At 34.3% G+C, this 20,332-nt stretch overlaps 1 protein-coding gene across 1 annotated transcript; it reads left to right on the top strand.

Annotated features, from left to right (window-relative positions):
• Positions 1-4,695: 4,695 nt before the first annotated feature.
• On the top strand, positions 4,696-17,218 carry LOC110707545 (KRR1 small subunit processome component homolog). Its single transcript, XM_021885566.1, has 13 exons — positions 4,696-4,829; positions 5,064-5,238; positions 10,351-10,427; positions 11,808-11,918; positions 12,115-12,183; positions 14,692-14,748; positions 15,051-15,089; positions 15,473-15,577; positions 15,884-15,966; positions 16,058-16,139; positions 16,325-16,468; positions 16,549-16,623; positions 16,712-17,218. The coding sequence occupies exons 1-13, from the start codon at positions 4,794-4,796 to the stop codon at positions 16,814-16,816; spliced, it is 1,158 nt and encodes a 385-aa protein (XP_021741258.1). The 5' UTR covers positions 4,696-4,793; the 3' UTR covers positions 16,817-17,218.
• Positions 17,219-20,332: the final 3,114 nt, after the last annotated feature.

Raw genomic sequence — 20,332 nt, 5'->3', positions numbered from 1 at the left:
TTTAATAAAAAAAAATCAAAGGTTAACCATTTTAACCAAAAAGGTTAGCCATAAACCTAAAAAAGGTCACTATGGTCAATTTTTCTAAACCTTGGTGCCACTAAAGAGAGCTGAAAAAAACTTTGTCTTCCACGTAGAAAACTTAAAACCATGAGGTCACCATGTAGAATTTCCCAAAAAACTATCCTATACACGTCGCAAATAGTCATGTAATCACATAAGCATACGAGAAAACCATTAAATCACATAATGTCATTCTAAGGTCAAGGTTTTAGGTGTCCAAGGGTACCATATCTTAAGAAATGATGCACAAATCAATCACTCAACGTGTTGACCCATGACAAAGCTCTCCCAACATTTTATTGGCGATATGGGTGGGATGATTGTTATTGATTTCGGGATAGAAGCCTGGTGTTGGCGACCCCTAGTCAATGAGTCAATCCCCAACGGTTAGAAGGTGCTTATGATTATGCATGATGCAATATTTCTTGTTTGGCTTTTACTTTCATGAAAAAGGAAGATATTATGCGTTCAAGTCTCGCTCTCTAACTAGAGATTATCCAAGTTAGCCCTCATTCCAACTCATAGGTAACCTAAGTTGGAAACCTTGAACCATAACTAAGAACTAATCTTGTAACCTCTAAGTCTCCAGTGGAGTCGCCACTGTGAGGAGGGTGTGCCCATCGTAGGGCATCCTTCTCCTCTATGCCCATGGCCCTTTAAAAGTCTAGGACTTTACACTTTTTAGGGTGTGTTAGGATTTGAATTCCTAACTGTTTGGGGGACCTTGAATTATAGTTGATCCTATAATTACGCTTTTTTGTAAGAAACTAATAAGGATTCGCCAATGAGTTTTAGGAAAACTCATAAACCTCGTTCATGCCTTTCTCCCTAGTAGAGTTCAAGGGATATTTAGCATGAATCATTAGTTTACCCATGCCCAAATTGGTCTACTTGTACCAGAAATGAGTTCGCAAACGAGGGTACTAAAATAACGTTCCTTTTAGGGAGGAATTGCTATTCTAGCCCAAGTGCGGCCTCTACTAGCTCTTCCTTTTTCACAATTTCATTACCAAACAATATATGCAACGTGATACCTAAAACTAAGTTAGTTGATTTTATTTACACGTGTCAATCACATAAAGATTACAGTGTCAACCACTTTTCCTTGCTAGATCTTCGTTTAGAACACTTATGGACTCCTTCTTTTTCGGGAACTTCCACCGTAAGAACAAACAATAAAAGGGGTGAGTGTTTAGGAAAGGGGGATGATTAGTGCATAAGTTCACAAGTTTTTGCTGACTTTTTAGGTTAATTTTTATGTGTTTCAAAGCTCGTATTGAACCCCTATTTATAGGGAATGGGTGAGTTTAGGGTTTTGAACATTTTGCCGCAGTAGGTGGCGCACGCAACTCAACAGGTAGCGTAAGAGTGATTAAGCCGCGCTGCACTAGGCAACGCAACGTATGATCTTGCGCGTGGCTTTATGGTAAGATTCGATTCAGTATTTTTATGAAATTCTAAATCTTCCGCAAGTGAATCACTAGAGGTTGCGCTCGGTGTCATACGCAACCTTGTGAGTTGCACGCGGCTTTTCCTGCGACAGCCGTAGTTTTTAACCTAGGCGCTTCTAAATCCGTTAAAATTAGGTTTAATATTGGGATTAGGCCTAATTGCTGATTGGGCTTAGTTATTAACAAGCTTTGGTTCATTTCGTGTTGGGTAAAGCTAGTTGGTTTATGTGTTTAGGCTTTAATCAATAGTCCATGAGCATTCTTCACTCCAATCCACACACAAAGATGGAATTATTTATCGTCATAGCACTTCCGGTCGGGACAGGGGACCAAAAGTAGATGTCTACACTCACAAAAGTAAAAGAGTCATGTGAGATCTTGTTTGATTCGTCTCAACGAATGCTCTATTAATATTCAATCGTTATAATTTTAAAAAGTATGTAAAAAAAGTTATTAATAGTCAAATAGGTGTGTTGACAAACGTGTAAAAGTCAATACGTATCCAATAAAAAGGGACAAAGGGAGTATTATACTTTAGATATACGGTAATTTTGTGAAAAATTAAGAAAATTTTACCAACAACCACCATTATAATGACTACTTTTAAGAACAACTACCATTTATTTATGTATTTTTCTTTTAAAAAAAAAACTACCACAAAAACCTTGAGTAACACAACCACATTTAATTTCTTGGCAATAATCTCCAATTGAGGGAGCTAAGAAATCGGCCGTTTTGGCGACGAGGGAAGGAAGGAGGGGCGTTTCATCGACCTGAGAAGGGAGGGGCTGTTTTGGGGATGGGGGTAGGGGTGGTTTCGATGGTGTAGGTGGGTCACCCGAGTGGTTTTAGGGGTAGGGAGGGGCCTACCGGCTGTTATTGGTTGTTAGGGGAGGCGGCCGGTTAAATTTCAGTGGGGCTGGGGGTTGGGGCTAAGGGGAGGAAGGATGGTGGCTGGTTGGGAAGGGTTTTTAATAAATTTTTTTCCTTTTATTACAAAAAAAATTTGGACCAATTATGTTGCGACACATCACACATGACTTTTATAAAATAAAATCACCCTTTCTTTAGGACACTGGTAATTGACCTAGTGGAAGAAAATCCACCCAAAAGTTTATAATGCTCCCGAATAAATGTAAGTTGGGATTATTGTGAGTAAATCGTTGAAAGTTCTGATTAATAAATTACAGTGAATTTTTCTTAAAAAAAAAAAAAAACTTAGATTTTGGAAGCACCTAATATAATAGATTGAAAAGTGAAGACAAGTCGAATTCAGGGTTAATAAGAGGATGAAATGGAGTCCTTTGACTCTTGGAATTGCCCTTTTTAATCTCTTTAGTTTTAATAAAAATGTGTTCTTTTAATGGAAGTAGTGTTACTTATGTTTGTTGGGAGATGGAGCGAATTTTCAATTTTAGGTTTACATAAACCCTTGTTGAAGGAGGATGGTAGTAGGTTTTTTTTAACCCATTTGTATGTGATGATGGTAAAAGTCATTACAATATCATGACCTTGTATAAGAATATATATTCCCTCCGTCCCACAATATAGTTTCTGTTTTCCTATTTCAGAGACCAAAATGTTGTTCCTGTTTCTATTTTTGGATAGTATGTAAAGACCATTATACCTTTTTTTTACTTGTTCATTGAACTTCCTAATTTACCCTTAATTTATCCACTTGCATTGTACTTTTTTCACTTTCTCTCTCTAACTTTTGTCTATAATTGTACTTTCACTTTTTTCCCCTTAAATTATCCACATGCCTTGTACTTTTGTCTAACATTTGTCTAGCTTTTTTCCACTTTTAATGTACTTCTTCCACTTCTCCTCCCATTTCTTAAAAACTGTGAAAAAAACACAATACAAACTATATTATGGGACGGAGGGAGTATAAGATATGGTTTTGTCAGGTCGCAAAGAAATGTGATTGACACATGTGAAGCATAGATCTCAAGATGATTTTATCCATTTGAATTATTGGGGTCCCTTAGAGCACTACCAACGGTGAGCTAAAAATTTGCTCATGGGCATTTTGGGTGGGTATAAAATTTGCTCATGCATTACAATGGTGAGCAAATGAGAAAAAACCAAAAAATGCTCATGAGCATTTCTGAAAATGCCCAAGACTTGGGCATTTTTAAGATGAATAGTGCTTTGGTGGGCCCCACAATTTGCAATGGTTATATTTTTTGTAATGCAAATTCTGAAATAAATATTTATTAAAAAAAAAATTAAAATTACCAACGGTCATAAAATTTAATTCTCTATAAATAGACATGCATTTTGGTATATTTTGGTATAATTTCAGAAATACCATAAATCCTCCATATTCTTTATTTTAACGATAAAAACGACACAAATAAAAAAAAATAAGTTACACAAATTTAGACTAGTTTTTATTTATTTGGAGTAATATTGTTAAAATATAAATGAAATTAATAAATAAAAAAGTGTTGTGTAGGAGAGAGAAAGTAATGGTGGGGTATTGAAAAAGTAAGAGAGAGAGAGTAGTGGGCAAGCATTTTTTTTGCTCACCATTGGGAGAGAAATTGTGAAAAAAATTTGCCCATGGGCAAAACAGATTTGTTGAGAGAGAAAGTGGGTAGAGAGATAGTGGGTGGGCATTTTTTTTTGCTCACCATTGAGAGTGGTCTTAGGGTAAGGCATACTGATTTTGGGCTGTCTTTGTCATTTCAGCAACATTCATAGAATTTTACTTGTATGTTAGGATATACCTTGCACAACACGAAACATCATTACCAACTTCCCTCGTACTATCAATAGTCCTATCGCATGTTTAAATGTATGTTGGTAGTCTTATTTGCGTTCTCCTTACTTGTTGTAATACATTGAAGGTTAATGTCGTTAATGACCTTATCTGGTATTGTGTAAGGGCTTCTTATGCTAATAATAACTTATGTTACTTTACTGTCCTTTCGTTTGTTGTAAACTCGATTTAATTAATGTAATTTCAGCTGTTTTTTTTTTTAAATCTAAAAAACTTATGTAGTACAAAGAATTGATACAAGATTTGGTGTGTGAAAATATTTAAAACAGCTTCCTTAAAACCCTTATAAAGCCAATCCTGTCCCATAATTAGAGGATCGTATAACAACCAGCTTCGTATATTTCTATTTCAACCACTGGAAAAAATTGTCTTAACCCATAATATAATTATGGCGGGTCATGGCTTTTAAAAGGCCTCCATTCCTACCTCTCTCAGTTATTTCATTGAAGCGCACTCAACGTTCTCCATTGAAGCGCAGTTGAAGTTCTCCGATGAATCTAGTATCCCCCATTGAAGCAGCTTCTAAGGTAAGTTGTTTGTTGTTGTTATCATCATATCAATTTCACAATCTAGGGTTTATATTTGATCTAATCTAATTTAATTATCAGTGCTTTAAGTTTAGGGTTTGTAAATTCTTAGATTATGAAACATCATAACCAAAAGAAAAGAAAATTATGAGATTATTGAATCAAATATCCCTAAAATTATGTATTTTTCGAGATAATTGAATATGAAATTAAATCTCTTTTCCCTGGGCCTAGGGCGGCCGCCCCTCCTGCCCTGCCTCAGGGAAGCACAAGGGTAAACACGACAAGGACAAGCCATGGGATGACCCCAGTATTGACCATTGGAAAATTGAAAAATTCGACCCTTCTTGGAACGAATCTGGCTTGCTCGATGTCAGCTCTTTCTCTACTATTTTCCCCCAATATCGAGGTTTGAAATTTATTTATTTATTTATTTATTTTGTTGTACAATTGTATGAATGAGTTACTAAGCTAATTTTTAAATTTAATCGGGCTTTAATCTAGGCCTATTTTCATGTTAATTATACCACAAGTTGAAGTTACTGAAAAAATTTTGATTCAATGCTTTCATTGATTTATGGAGTATGCCCTTTGTGCAAGCTGATAATTTGTGCTGAAGCCAATCTTGTTTCAACAAATTTGTGTCTGTAAGATACCATGACTGATATGGCTAGTATGGTGTACCAAGTATGGTAGAAGCCATATCCTAAGTTCCTTAGTCCCAAAATGATTTTGGGTCAGCTACCAGGAATTGTCTTAAGGAAATGTCCGCAAAGAAAGTAGGGTATAGCAAGATAATTGATTGAATAAAAGTGGGGAGAAAAAGCTGTGTAAAGTGAGAACCACAAAAGAGTATACTAATAATATTTAAGAGAGTTCCTTGTATAATACTTCCTGTTATTGGTTTGAAGTCATACGGTAATGATTGCTTAGGAAAATAGTCAATCACTAACTTTGGTAAATAGCGTTTTAAAAATACTAATTATATGTGGCGCTCTAATAATTTTTTAAAAATTAAAATCCTACGTGGCACTCTAAAATCTCGGAAAAAAAAACTCCCCTTTATATATATATATATATATATTTGATTATATGTGGATACATACACATCATAGTAAACTTGAGTGCCATTGATAAAGGTCTTAATCTATTTGTTTGGAGTCTACTTTTATATATTTGTTCATTCATCTTGAGTCTTATTTTTTTTCATGTGTTCTACTTTTTCCTTTTGTTCTTTTGATGAGGATAACCATTGTGTCCAAGAAAATGGGATTTCTATATCAACCACTAGAAAAAATGCACTCTATTAAGCCCAAAACCCATTGAGAAATGATTATTATTATCGTCCTTTGAGGAATAAAGGATTGTTTGATGAGACATTTAAGTTGTTCTTGTTAGTCTTGTATGATGAAGTCGTGTTCAATGTTAACATACTGTTGATTCTTGAAAGTATCTTATGTAAAAATCTAGTGGGAGGTTTTCTATGTATGATGTATGCAAAATGGTGATACAAAATTATTCGACGACACTTTCGATATATTCTAATGTAGAAGAACGATTTGAGTCACATATATTCTGGTTCTTCTATAGATTGCTGAATATTATTATGAATTGGTGACTTTTGATAAAACTAGTTGTGGACTCGCGTGCGATGCGCGCGGTTTCCCAAGTTATCAATGTATAGTATTTTGTTATCGGTGTTGTTTTTCAAGTGATTTTTTTTGACATTTAACCATCTATTAAGATTTGCGGTTTCCCAATTATCAATGTATTTTCTTGACTAATTTTGTTATCGGTGTTGTTTCTCGAGTGATTTTTTTTTTTTTTAATAATTTTTTTTACCATCCATGTTTATTAAAGGTTAATCAAAATGTTTCTAGTAACTATAAGAGATATCTGTCGCAAAATTATTTTCAGAAGTTGCTATCTAATTCATTATAACATAAATAAGTTGGTCTTGTGTTTTCTTACGAAAGATCTATTAGGGCTTAAATCAGTTGAGTAAGATGAATTCTTAATTTCTTATCTAGTTGGCTGCCTAAATATATATTTCAAAAGGTACTAATGTAGACGTGTATATATATTGAATGAATGACAAAACGGCTTTTTATCCCACGCCTCACTAATCTACAGTTTTGCAAATTTCAAATAATCTTTTTTCAATTACAGAGTAACATTGTTACATACTTTGTAATAATTAGTCGTGATTAGAGTTTGTTATACATTTGTTGCTATGAGCATTAACAACATTAGACATATTAGAAGGGGCAGAGAGTGAGGGATAGCTCAGTTGGTAAGAGCTTTCCTCCCGGTTCACCTGGGATCGATTCTCATCCCCGCCCTAAGTGGCTCATATGAACCAAAAAAAAAAAAGACATTAGAAGGGGCAAATTGTAACCAGCAAATTACAATTTTTTTTATAACGATTTTACAAGATTTAAAGTTGACAGACTAAAAGTCTAAAACACTGGGGGATCACTTCCCATGACCCTAATATAATTGAGCAAGTCTATCCTATTCAAATTACAGCTTTGGTAGATAGAACAACAATGAAAAATTACTGGATAACAATAAATGAGCAAAGAGCAAGAACAAAAAAGTACAGAAAGCCTTAACCCTCTTGCTCTTTCATCATTCACCTTCATCTCTTCAAAGGCTTTCTGATCCTATTTTCTTCAGGTTCCTCTTCTCCTCAAGAAAGTCCTCTGGTCTTCCAAGACAAGTTAATTATTGAGCTTGATACCCCTATCAATTGGTTTGAGAACTTTAATTCATCCTCATCACCACTGGAACTCATCATCACTATCCTTTTTCTTTTTCTTGTGCTGTCAATTATTAGTTTAGAGATAGCATCGAATCTAGCCTTGGTCTGATAAGCTAGGTGTTCTGTTCTTTGATCAAGTATCTCAAAATTCTGATGGGAATCAGCCATAAGATTTTTTTTTTTTTTTTTTTTGTTGTTTTTACCAATTCCTCTACCATAGTGATCACATACACGTGACATAATAGCTCATATCAACAATCATTAGCCTAAAATAAACAGCACACACATCTGATATCAATAATCGACCTTGTTTATAAGCAGACAATAACCAAAGTTCATTAGCACAAAGCATATAACAACAGGAACTACTCAGTGTAAGTCTGTAATTGCACAATCTAAAGCAAACCTTGAACTTACCAGCTATGCGTCACAAACACAAAACAACCACTTGAATATCAACTAAAGCAGCTCCTTACTCCAAATCAAACTCAACTTGAAAACACCTTCAATTTCAAGAGTAAATTTAATAAAAACACTAAATTAACTACACAAAACCCCAAAAAAACACATGAAGAAATGCAACATACAACTAACCTTATGCAAAAAGTCCATCAACAGGCTGAATTCCTCACTAAATTAACAATCCATTTGTTCTCTCTTTGCACGTATATATGTCAAGACTTCCCACTTTTATTAGTTTTATACTCTAATTGGGCTTACTCAATTATATATATGTATATAATATATATGTAATCTATATATTCTACCAAAACAATAAATATAAAGTAAAAGCAAGACTAAGTCACAGCTCTACAAAAAATACAACACAAGTAAGCGAAAGTACAAGTACAGCCTTTTTGTACCTTTTTTTTTTTTTAATTACAGTATGTATATCAAACAATAGAATAGATATGAAAACAATCTATATACACCAACTTTACCTGATAACCCATACCCTACTCTATACAGTCTATTCAAAAGTAATGGAAAGTCTAAGAATTGCTGATATTTTGAGCCAAAAAAGAAGAGTGATGCCTACACCAAGTTACAAATCATCTTTGTTCAATTTAATTTAATTGGAATTGGAATTATATGTTACCTAAATTTAGATCCAAAAAACCAATGAAACCTTAATAATAGCCTCACAAATTGTCAATTAAATTAAGCAACATAACTATTTGACAAATTCCCCAATAAAGATAATCTGAATTACCTTTACAAACAATTTTTAAAGTTGCTAAGCCAATTTCACATCAAACCGAACTTTTGTAAAAGGTGCTACACCAATTTCAGATCAAATAAACTAACAAATTCAAGTTTAAATTAACTAAGTTACAATAGCACTACACAAATTTCAGATATAAAAAACTCACTAATATCACATCAAATTACCAAACTAAATTACAATAGCAACACACAGCTACTTACATTGCGCACACACACTTAATTAGCTATTTTTGTAATTGCTAAACCAAGTTCAAAACAAATTAACTAACTAATCTACAATAAGAACACACAAAGACTTACATAAACACACCCGGCTTCTTCTTGATTCCAACAGCTTATACACAACCCACTAAGCTCAACCCAAAAAAAAATGTCAATTAATAAAGCTTACTTTAATTAGGCCAGATTTTTTTTTTTCTAGAAATTAATTGGGCCAGATTAAACTAAGAAAATTAATAATACTTATTCCACAATTAAAATCGCAACATAACACTACAAAATCACAATAATTAAATTAATCCAAAACAAGAATAACATCTCAACCAAAATTAAAACTGGGTGAATTCAATATGATGAGATCCAATTACTATTGCAGATCCATCATAGATGATGAATCGAGTGCTTGTTGTTCCTTGATCAATTGATCTGATGAATACTTCGGATGATTTTGACATTGTTTGATGATCTCCCCTCTTCCCCTGTTTTGATTGATTCAATGGGAAGAAGATGGAAGACGAATTGAAAAGAGGGGAGTGTTGAACCGTTGAGATTAAATTATGAAAATTGAGTGTGAAATTTGAGGAGGGAAAACAGAGAAATTAAAAGGAAAAAAAAAAAATCAATTTTAAGACTTATAGAAAATAAATTAAAATCAATTTGAGATGTTAAAAATTCTATAGAATAAATCATACATACAAAAAACAGAGAAATTAAAAACCAGAAATGAAAAATTCTCATGTCCGAAAACAAAGATGAACACCAGGTTGATTAAATTGAAAGCAAAAATAATCAATGAAAAGGCCAAAAAGAATGATTAAATCTTGGTTGCTCTTGAAGAACAACTTTATTAGCTCCCAAAATATGGAGAAGGAGATGAGAGTGCAGAGTGGAAAAGATGGGAGAAGAAGAGTGAGGAGAGAGATTGAATGAGATTCTTCAAAAGCAATATAAAAGGTTTAGAGGAAAACCAGGAGGGGCAAAATAAACCATCATTTCACTAAAGGCAGAGGCAATAGCATCATTGCACTATTCATTTGAACAGTAGCTTATAAATACTGTTTATTTGAACAGTGCTAGAACTATAAACTTTTATAGAAGGGTTATAGATTAGTATGAACTATAAACAACCAATTATTTTGAGATGTCTTTAATTTTTGGTGCATTAATCTTTCTGGCAGGCTGGTGTCATCTTTCTTTCTTCCCCCTTTATTTATTTATTTATTTATTTTTTTATTTTTTTTTTTAATTTTATTTGTATTACTTATAGTGTTTAATTATTCAATGCTGAATTTTCTTTTCTATATCTTTCAGAAAAGTACCTGCAAGATGTTTGGCCAACGGTAAAGGCTGCATTGCGTGAGCATGGTATTTCATGTGAGCTTAATTTGGTAGGGTTTTGCTCTTTGGCCTTCAAAATTGGACAAGCTTACATTTGATTTTTTGACAAACTAATAATATTGAGTATTGACTATATATCTGTGCTTGTTGACTATGATAATACTTTTTTAAGGTGGATTTATATATGTGGTTGTTGACTGTTGATAATAGTTTTTAAGGTGGATTTATACTTACTCCCCCACCCCCCAAAAAAAATAAAAAAAATCATTAGATGGTTGTGATTGTCAGATGTCATGCTTGTGATGGTAACAGAATTGTCATGGTTGGCTAACCAATGCCGCATGAAGGAATGACACTATTAAGATTAAGGATGTCATTGACAATGTTTACCATTGAATGGTTGAGAATCAATCTATTGTTGATTACCTGAATTATCTCCTCACAGTCTCAGTGGTATTTTAGTTTGCACCAACCCTTTTTGGATAAGCTCTTTGATAAGGTTGAGGATCGCCAAGTGCTAACGGTTTAAGTTATGCTGCTGAAATTCCCAGCTTGTGGATCCTTTACACAGCTATCATCTGGTTGGATGATTTGAGTCTAAGAAACCACCCATCTCCACTTTGGGAATTAGGATAGTGTTGGCTTATTGGACATTCACCTTGGTGGTGTACTGAAGAGAAGAATCTATTTCTCTGGATTCCTCAGGGTTTTGTAGAGGCTTACCTTTTGCTTCCAGTGCTGTTTTACTTGGGTCTTGTGAATAGATGTTTGTTATTATATTCAAATTCATACTAATGAAAGGTTTACCTCAGCTAAATCTCCACTTATCCTCATTTAGGTTATTGAATACAGAAGTTATGGTTCCTGTAATCCATTCATGCAGTGTAATGGAAGTGTTCACTTGGGTATATAGACCAAGGTAGCTTAACATCTGGATTTTGGAAAAGTGTAAGCCCAACACATGATGGGATCAAGTCTAATGCCTCTTTTTTTAGGATTCTCATTGATTGCTATAGCATCACTTATGAAGATATTCTGCTTGTGTAGAATATCCAATAATTCATATTCTGGAGCTTTCTTAAATTGTGAAATTACTAGAGAGTTGACTAAATAGATAATGGTCTCATTAAGTGGGCATAGCTTTACTTGGATGATTATATAACTCTATCTATCTGCACTCTCTTCTTGCAGATTTTTCTAGGATCTTGTCTTTTGATTCTTGATGTCTATTGTTAAAGTAATATTTCAAGAGTATGTTCTTGGGGATAGAGGGGAATTAATGTGATAAGGGTGTTTGGGGGAATGAAATGGGGAGGTTTTTTTAACCCACAAAAGATATATGAAAAACAATTGGGCCATCCATATAAGTGGGAAGGAACATTTTGTGACAAAGGGGGTAACTGTTTATCTATCTCTTTCTTTTTGTTCAGGTTGAAGGTACCATGACTGTTTCAACAACTAGAAAGACCAGAGATCCGTACATTATAGTGAAATCAAGGGACCTTATTAAACTTTTGTCAAGAAGTGTTCCGGCACCTCAGGTATGTCTTTAACTCTGTTTGTAGTTAATCCTTATTTTGCTAGTATCATCTCCCCACAATTAAGTTTCTGTTTGAATGCTTATGCAACACTTTTCTGTATCAGGCCATCCTCATTTGTATGGAATCCTCCATTCCTGTTTTTAATTGTAGTTTTTGGTGCACTTTGATATGGTTCTCTTATGTGTTGATTTCACAGGCAATCAAGATACTCGATGACGAAATGCAATGTGACATTATCAAAATTGGTAATCTTGTGAGAAATAAGGTGTTATTCATTCTGCTGAAAATTGTTTTTACTATTTTTGCAATATTTGTCATTGATGGAGTGTTTTTTTTCTACAAATTGTCAATTATGTTCCTTACTTTTGATGCATGTATAATTTAGTTGCTTTTCTATCATTCATAATCATTTGACAAACAAAATTGAAGATATAGCTATGATTTGTCCCTTAAATGTTATACTTGTGTGTTTTTAGTTGGTTTAGGAATTTCAGAGCCTAAGCAAAAAGTTTAAGAGTAGAAAACTCCTGGTAGAAAGCTATGCTCGAAAACTCAAATCTTATAAGACTAACCTTAGGTTGACACTGTATATGGTGCCACTTTCCTTAGAAAGTAGTAGTCAAACATCCTGTAATGCTCTAGAGAATTTAAGGCAAATGGTCAATTCAACTGATAAAAGCATAAAGCTTGGTATTAATTACAAAGATGAGAACTGTTGAGAGGTTCTCTTTTGATCTTCTCTCCCAATATATTTTTCAAATTTCTTCACACCTCTTGTATATGATTACAATTGTTCATAAGTAATACCAACCTCTTTGTCTTCCTCTACCCATTTCCCAGATTGTGCTCCACCTAGTGTTTCCTTCTTTTGTCTCATCTTCTGCTGGCCACTGCCTAGAGTACTTATGAGCACAGGTGGCCTGATTTAGTCTATCACATTGTTGTACCCTCAAGTCTATCCTGTATTGGACACACTGTTGTCCCGGTGCCTATGAAGTCAGAATTTCCCATGTCCAACTCTTGGATCTCATAACTGAGCCAAACAACTGATAGGCTAACTATCATAGCAGGCTTCTACCTCTAAGTAATGTTACTTAAAAATTTTGGAAAAATTTAGGATATGCAGATTATACCATGAGTATCTTTTTAAGCTTTCCGATTCTTGATCTTATGGGTGCAATCACTTAATTCAACTGTTAGTGAGAACGGAAACTTTTCCAGGGAACCGAAGAAGACTCAGTATGTTAGACAAAATTTTAAATTCTTAGGCAACTCAAGTTTCTCATTTAAGACTAGTTTCAGCAATTTTACTGGAACTTGCTGAACTGGAGAAAGGAAGGGCAGTTTGAGTTGTGGTGTTTCAGCGGTTTCCTTAAATGTTAGAAGTCCTAAAACACATTAGTATCCATCAAAGCCATGCTCCATTTTGTCCTTTTTTTGCTCTCCTTGTACCTTGCTCAAGGTTGCGAGGCTCAGCCTTTTTTTATCCGAACTGGTTGATCTTGATATCCTTCCCTTATTTTGGTTGAAGGTTTGTCAAATACATACTCAGGCACTGTCCGCCGGGGAACAGTTTTTAACAGCGTATAATGTCTTGGCCAAGTCAAAACTTTACTTAAGGTGAATTTGGTGAAGTATTTTTTTGATGTAGCTCTTAGAGATTGAGAATTGATTTGTAAAGACTATAAATGTGATTTATTTCTGTCTGTAACTACCTTCAAGATTGAGGCAGGAGGGTATGTTCTGTTCACTGTTTCTAGGAATTTATTCGTTGTTTTTACTAGAATCAGTCCAAAAAAAAATATTAAACCAGAAAATTTATGGCCAACTCTTAATTGTGTTTTCTTATTGCCAAATTTCTAGAACTTCATATTATTATGAAACTTAGATATTTAGAACATACACAATTAGATGGATTTTGTTCCTACATGACAGTCAAACCAAGAGATAAGATCAGACCAGACCACAAATTTACCGACCAGGACATCGGACCTTAAAAAATTTAGCTCATAAAACGTTATTTCAGTTGAAAAGAAAATAGCCTTAGTTACTAGTCATAACTTGAGAGCTTGAAAGGCATTCTAAATCAGCTTAACTCCGTAGTTCCATATTAACAAAAGGAACTATTAATAAAGATGAGCTCCCACTTGCAAAAGAACCCCATCTAATCAGAGCAACTTTAGTGATGCGTCCTGCAGAACTGCACAAATTAACCATCCCTGAAGCAAAATGATAGCAGTACTTTCTGCCAGGATTGTTTGGCTACAGTTGTAGAGCACCTGGGTCAGAAAATCGGTAATAAATTCTTTTAGTACACTTTTTTTTTTTTTTTAAAATATGTGTGGATAGAGTTATGTCTTCACCCGGACATTGTTTGTGTGATGTAAAACATGTAAAAGAAAGAGGAAGAGAATAGACGAAGGCATGGGGGTGAAGAAAGGATTATATTGTACATACACTAATACATACTCAATAACATTTCTCCTTTGAGCAAGAAAAACAAAAATGTTCAAATAGGAAATAATTTCTCCCTACGGTCATCTCATGAAACTGTTCCTTCTTGAAAGTCTTTATTTGCAATTTTGCATGTGTTTAAGCTCAGGTTATATTGCTAGTAACTCACAACCAACCCATGTCCTTATGTGCATATTTCGTTTCATGTCTGATTCTCTGTTCAAAAGTGAGTCTCCAAAAGTGATAGTCTGTGGCTTTATCAGTACGACGGATACATTTCTTTGGAAGGATCTTGATTGGTTTGTTTTGCTAATTGTAGGCACGCTTTGTCAAAAGGAGACAACATCTTCTAGGTCCCAATAATTCTACCTTGAAGGTTTGTAATATTAATCTTATTATGGAGTTCTGCTTTTGAGAAAGTGAGAGAAGTGAACTGTGTGGATCTTGTAGGAAGTTTTGTGCTATGCTGGACTGATGGCCAAAAGAATAGCTCAAACTTTGTTCCATCCCCCCCCCCCCCCCAAACACACACAACACACTTTTTTTTTTAAAAAAAAAAATAGGAACCCTCCCCTGAGGTTGACAAAGCTTTGTAGGGATTTCGGATATGAAGTTGGTAGGTGGATCGTTGGGAACATACACTTAGTTCCTTGGCTTATTGTTTTGTACTGTATGCAGGCACTCGAAATCTTAACAGGCTGCTACATCCTTGTTCAGGTATGCATCAAGAACTTCTTGTTAATGTTGGAGATTCTTTCTTTTCGGAGCAATTGTTAGGAGTACCAGTCCTCTTTTAAGTAATAATGACTTTGGTGTGGCTGTATATCCAAAAGTAAAAGTGTTAATTTACCATCAAAAATAATTTTCTATTATTTTCCCAGAGATTCCATCACTGAAACATTCCTGCAAGCCTTGCCCCAAATTCTTTGTTTTTAGGAGGGTGAGGCTGCGTTCACCAGAGTTCAGATACCCCCAAAATATGATTATATTTTAATGCAAAGTTGGGATTATTAGGACTGGCCTTTTATTTATTTATTAATTTTTTAAGATCATTCTTATAAATTGTCAATACCTTTTTGCTCTTCTTGCCATTTATGCAGGGAAACACAGTTGCAGCCATGGGATCTTTTAAAGGATTGAAACAAGTGCGGAGAATTGTAGAAGACTGCATACAGAATAAAATGCATCCAATATATCATATCAAGGTACACAATACTCTTCTGCTTCTCTTTTTGCTGGGTGTTGTAGACTTACAGCAGCTCTGCCTCAAACAGGATCTGGGTTTTGAAAAAAAAAAAAAAGGGGAAGGGGGGGGGGGGGGGAGGAGGTTTTTTGTTGCTTGTTGTATTTCTCTGTTTCTCAACGACAGAGGTAATATTGCTCACTGGCTGCTGAAAAATTGAAGCCAACATTGTTGAATGAAGGCATTTGCTCTTGGGATTTGGGAATATACACTTGTCATTGAAGTTATATACTCAATTACTCACTCTAATGTCCAATTTCATTGACAGATTCTCATGATGAAGAGGGAACTTGCAAAGGATCCCGCCCTTGCAACTGAGAACTGGGAAAGGTTTCTGCCACAGTTCAAGAAGTATGACTATTTGGATTGAAATTTTTGTTTATATTTTGAAAAAGCATTATATATCTGTGTGTCATCTAATTTTTTTCTTCTTGAACTTCAGGAAGAATGTTCAGAAAAAGAAAGGCAAGGGTAAGGAGAAGAAACCTTATACGCCATTCCCCCCTCCACAGCAGCCTAGTAAGGTGAGAACTACAGTCCTTGTAATTCTTATCTATCTGGTGTGGAAGTTTCTAGCTTGTAAATAATGTGGTAAACTTATATGGATGGATGGCTGATTTAAGAAACACATTTGCGGTTGATATTGAAATTGTTATGTTTGGACACCTTTTTTGTTCTTGTGAGCAATATTAACAAGTATACCCTGTAGATTGACCAACAACTGGAAACTGGAGAGTACTTCTGGAGTGAGGAAAAGAAGTCAACAAAGATGCGGCAAGAGAAGGAGGAGAAGCAGGCCGAGAAGACAGCAGAAAACAAACGAAAAAGAGAAGCTGCATTTATTCCACCTGAGGTTTGAGATGTTCAACTTTTCAGTGGTTATCATTAAAGTTATTTGCTAGAATTTTGACACCATGTGCTATTACATTACAGGAACTTGTGATGCAAGGGCATAATAGTGCAACAGATGGTAAAGGTGATGTCAGTTCCATGGCACTATCATTGAAGGTAATTGAGCAGAGCGATTTCATCCTTTTTAAACATTGCTTTGCTATACTTGGCTGGTTTGTTAAATTGGGGTTGCATAATTCTGCAGCAAAAATCAAAAGAATTTAAAAAGCAGAAATCTGCCAACCACGTGGATCCTCAAGCATATATCGTTGAAGCACCTGCAAAGAAGATCAAAAGCTCCAAATCTTGACCCCTCAAGCATATATCATTGAAGCATGGACAAAGAAGATCAAAAGCTCCAAATCTTAACCCCTCAAGCATATATTGCTGAAGCATCGGCAAAGAAGAAGATCAAAAGCTCCAAATCTTGACTGAAGAATCTTGGACTTACCAATTGAGCAAGAACTCGCTGTATCTTCACAATTTTCAACAATCCATATTTGCCAATTTTGATGTTAGTGAAACTGATTCCATTAGGTTGATATGGATTTCTAATACCATGAAGTTCAACATAATTTTATCTTTTAAGCTAATGTGTCTCAAAGCTTTAGGTTCAATTTTGGTTGATTTTTTAGTCCTGAGGGTATCATTTGTGAGACATACAAAATTCCTTTGTTGCAAATAATAAGAAATAGAGCCAGTATTATTAAAAGTTGGATGCATGAGTAATGCCGTAATGGTGGATAACTCACAACCATTACAATTCACCTCATTTATCTATCTTTCTTCGAAATCATCTTCCTCCTCACTTTCCACTATCTTGGTATAATAAGAAATATGCTCTATCTATTATAACTTCTTGGTATTAAATAGTTAATTTTATCAAATATTTAGAAGTGAAGAGTAAAACTGTTGACATACTGATTAAAACTATTTATTGCATTACTAATAATATATATATATATATATATATATAGATATAGGAACCCTAGTTATATAGGAACCAATCTCAGCCGTCAGATTAAGTTATTTTGGACGGTTAAGATTAAAATATTTATCCTCCCTCAAACCCCTAACCCACTGTCCAAAATTTTCTCTCTCCTCAAACTTTCAAACCTCTTGTCTTTCTCTATCCTCAAATCCCAAAATCGAACACAAATTGCTGCAAATTGAAGAATTTTTGTTCAAATTTCGCATAAACAACCTAAATTGCTCAAATCAGGTACGTTTTTTTTCGATTTTGTTCAAATTTTCATGAAAACGCATGATGTTCAAGTAGATTTTGCGATTTTTTGATTTGATTTTTGCGATTTTATTTTTTGCGATTTTTGTGATTTGATTATTGCGATTTGATTTATGTTATTTTCTGATTTGATTTTCATGAATTTCGCATGAGTTAAAGTCGATTTTTCATTTTTTTGATTTGATTTTCATTTATTATCGGCGATTTTCATTCGAACTTCCGCGATTTTTTTCGAAATTTCAGTGATTTTTTTTTCGAATTTAGGTTCAGATTTTCAGTGATTTTTTTTTTTGAAATTTTGTTTCAAAATTTCAGTGAATTTTTTTTTTTTGAAATTTCAGTGATTTTAATCTATTTTAGGTATTTTTTTCTCCCTATTTTTGTTTCAATATTGCTAATTTTTTGGTTTCAGCAATTTTAGGGCTGGAATTTCAGCGATTTTAGTTTTCGAATTTCAGCAGTTTTAGTGTTCGAATTTTAGCGATATTAGGTAATTTCAGCGCTACTCTTGATTATTATTGTTTGATTTTTTTTTTGTCATTTTACCATTTTTTTGTGCGATTTATGTGCGGTTTTGTTGGGCGATTTTTGAGCCATTTTTTTTTATTGTTGGTGTCGTTGTTGTGCCATTTTTTAGCCATTTTTTTTGATGCTAGTAGTCAGTGTAGTAGTGCTGAAGATCTTCAACAAGTTGCTGATGCTATCTTGTATGGTAAAGAGAGGGATGGGGATTGTTTTTGCTCACTGTATGGGTAGCTGAGTCCCTGTTTTGTTGCTGTTGGGGTTTGGCTTGTCTACTGCTTGTGTTGGCTTAAGGGTGTTGCTGTGTTTGTGGCTTGCTTGGGGTTTAGTCGTTGTTTTTGGGCTTGTGCAGCTGTTCTGTTCTGTTCTAGGGGAGGCTGGAGGATCAGCTCAGCTTTGGGTTCACTTGATGAAGGCTGCAGGTGCTGGCAGTCAGTGTTGTAGTGTTGTTTGTCTTCAGCAAGTAGCTGTTGCTTTGCTGTTTGGAAAAGGGAGGGATGGGGGCTGGTTTTTACTCTCTGCATGGATAGTTGGTTCCCATGTTGTTGGCTGTTTGGTTGGTTTGGCTGCTGTCTGTGATGGTTCTCAGGGGGCTGCTGTCTTCTTGTGCTGCTTTGATCTTCCGCCTTTCCGTTTTTGGTTTTTTTTTTGCTTAGCAGCTAGTTTCTAGTTTTTTCTTTGTTTGGCTTGTCTTGGCTTGCTGTTTTGGTCCTGGCAGCTTTAGTTGTTTCTTTGCTGCCTTTTGTTTAGTGCTAGGTGTGGGTTGTTGTTGGTTTTTGTTTTTGTTTTTGTTGGTGTGATGTGTCATTGCTGGTTTTTGGGTTCGTGTTTTTGTTGCTGCCTGTTTCTCTGTGTGGGAGGCCGTTTGGCCGTTGTACTTGGTGAGGGCTTGCCCTCTTTCTCTTGGTAATAATATTATTTACTTACTTCCCAAAAAAAGGTTGGTGATGTTGGCAGTTGTGGAGGGTTTTGCGTGAGGGAGCAGCAGGGGTAGGAAGAATTGCGGTGGCTGTGAGTGAGGGGTGTGATGAGTGCAATTACGGATCGTTTCAGGGTAGATGTGTGATTTGTGGAGGTGTAGGATAAGAGAGGGAGTGGTGAAGGTTAAGTGGCTGAGTAGGAGGGGAGAACATAGAAAAAAAATTTAGAGCACAGTTTTAGAACATAAGATAAATTTAGATTATAGGAAAAAAATTTAAAGCACATATTTAGAACATAGGAAAAAATTTAGAACATAGGCTAAAGAAAAAAAAAATTTAGAACATAGGTAAATGAATATTTAGAACATAGGAAAAAAAAATTTAGAACATAGGTAGAAAAAAATTTAGAACATAAGAAAAAAAACACTTTGAACATAAGTACACTAAATTTAGAACATAGGAAAAAAATATTTAGAACATAAGTAGACTAAATTTAGAACATTGGAATAAAAAATTAGAACGTAAGCAGAAAAAAAATCTTGAACATAGGAATAAATTTAGAACATAGGGTTTAGAACATATAGAAAAAATTAGAACATAAGAATTTATAACATATAAAAAAATTTAGAACATAGGAATTTAGAACATATAAAAAAAATTTAGAACATATTAAAAATTTAGAACATAGGACTTTAAAACATAGGCAGAAATATTTAGAACATAGGAAAACTAATCTAGAATAGAACATAGGCAGAAATATTTAGAACATAGGAAAAATCTAGAACAAAACATAGGAAAAAAAATATTAGAACATAGGCTGAATAAATTTAGAACATAAGAAAAAAAATATTAGAACATAGGCAGAATAGTTTAGAACATAGGCCAAAAATATTTAAAACATAGAACAAAAAATTAGAACTTAGAGAAATTTTTGTAGAACATATGTAGAAAAAATTTAGAACACAGCTAGAAGAATTTAGAACATAATATAGACAAAAAAAAATTTAATATATATTTAGAACATAGGAAAATAATTTAGAACATAAGATTTTATTATGGTTTAATTTCAGGTTGGATTACACTATTTAATTTCAAGTTTTTGCCCTCATTGGCATTCCAAGCCTCCAATAGATACAGTTAT

The sequence above is a fragment of the Chenopodium quinoa genome, unplaced genomic scaffold (genome assembly GCF_001683475.1).
Source record: "Chenopodium quinoa cultivar QQ74 unplaced genomic scaffold, ASM168347v1, whole genome shotgun sequence".
Lineage (NCBI taxonomy): Eukaryota > Viridiplantae > Streptophyta > Magnoliopsida > Caryophyllales > Amaranthaceae > Chenopodium > Chenopodium quinoa.
The sequence above is the reverse complement of the archived record's forward strand: the minus strand, read 5'-3'. Positions and strand labels throughout refer to the sequence as shown.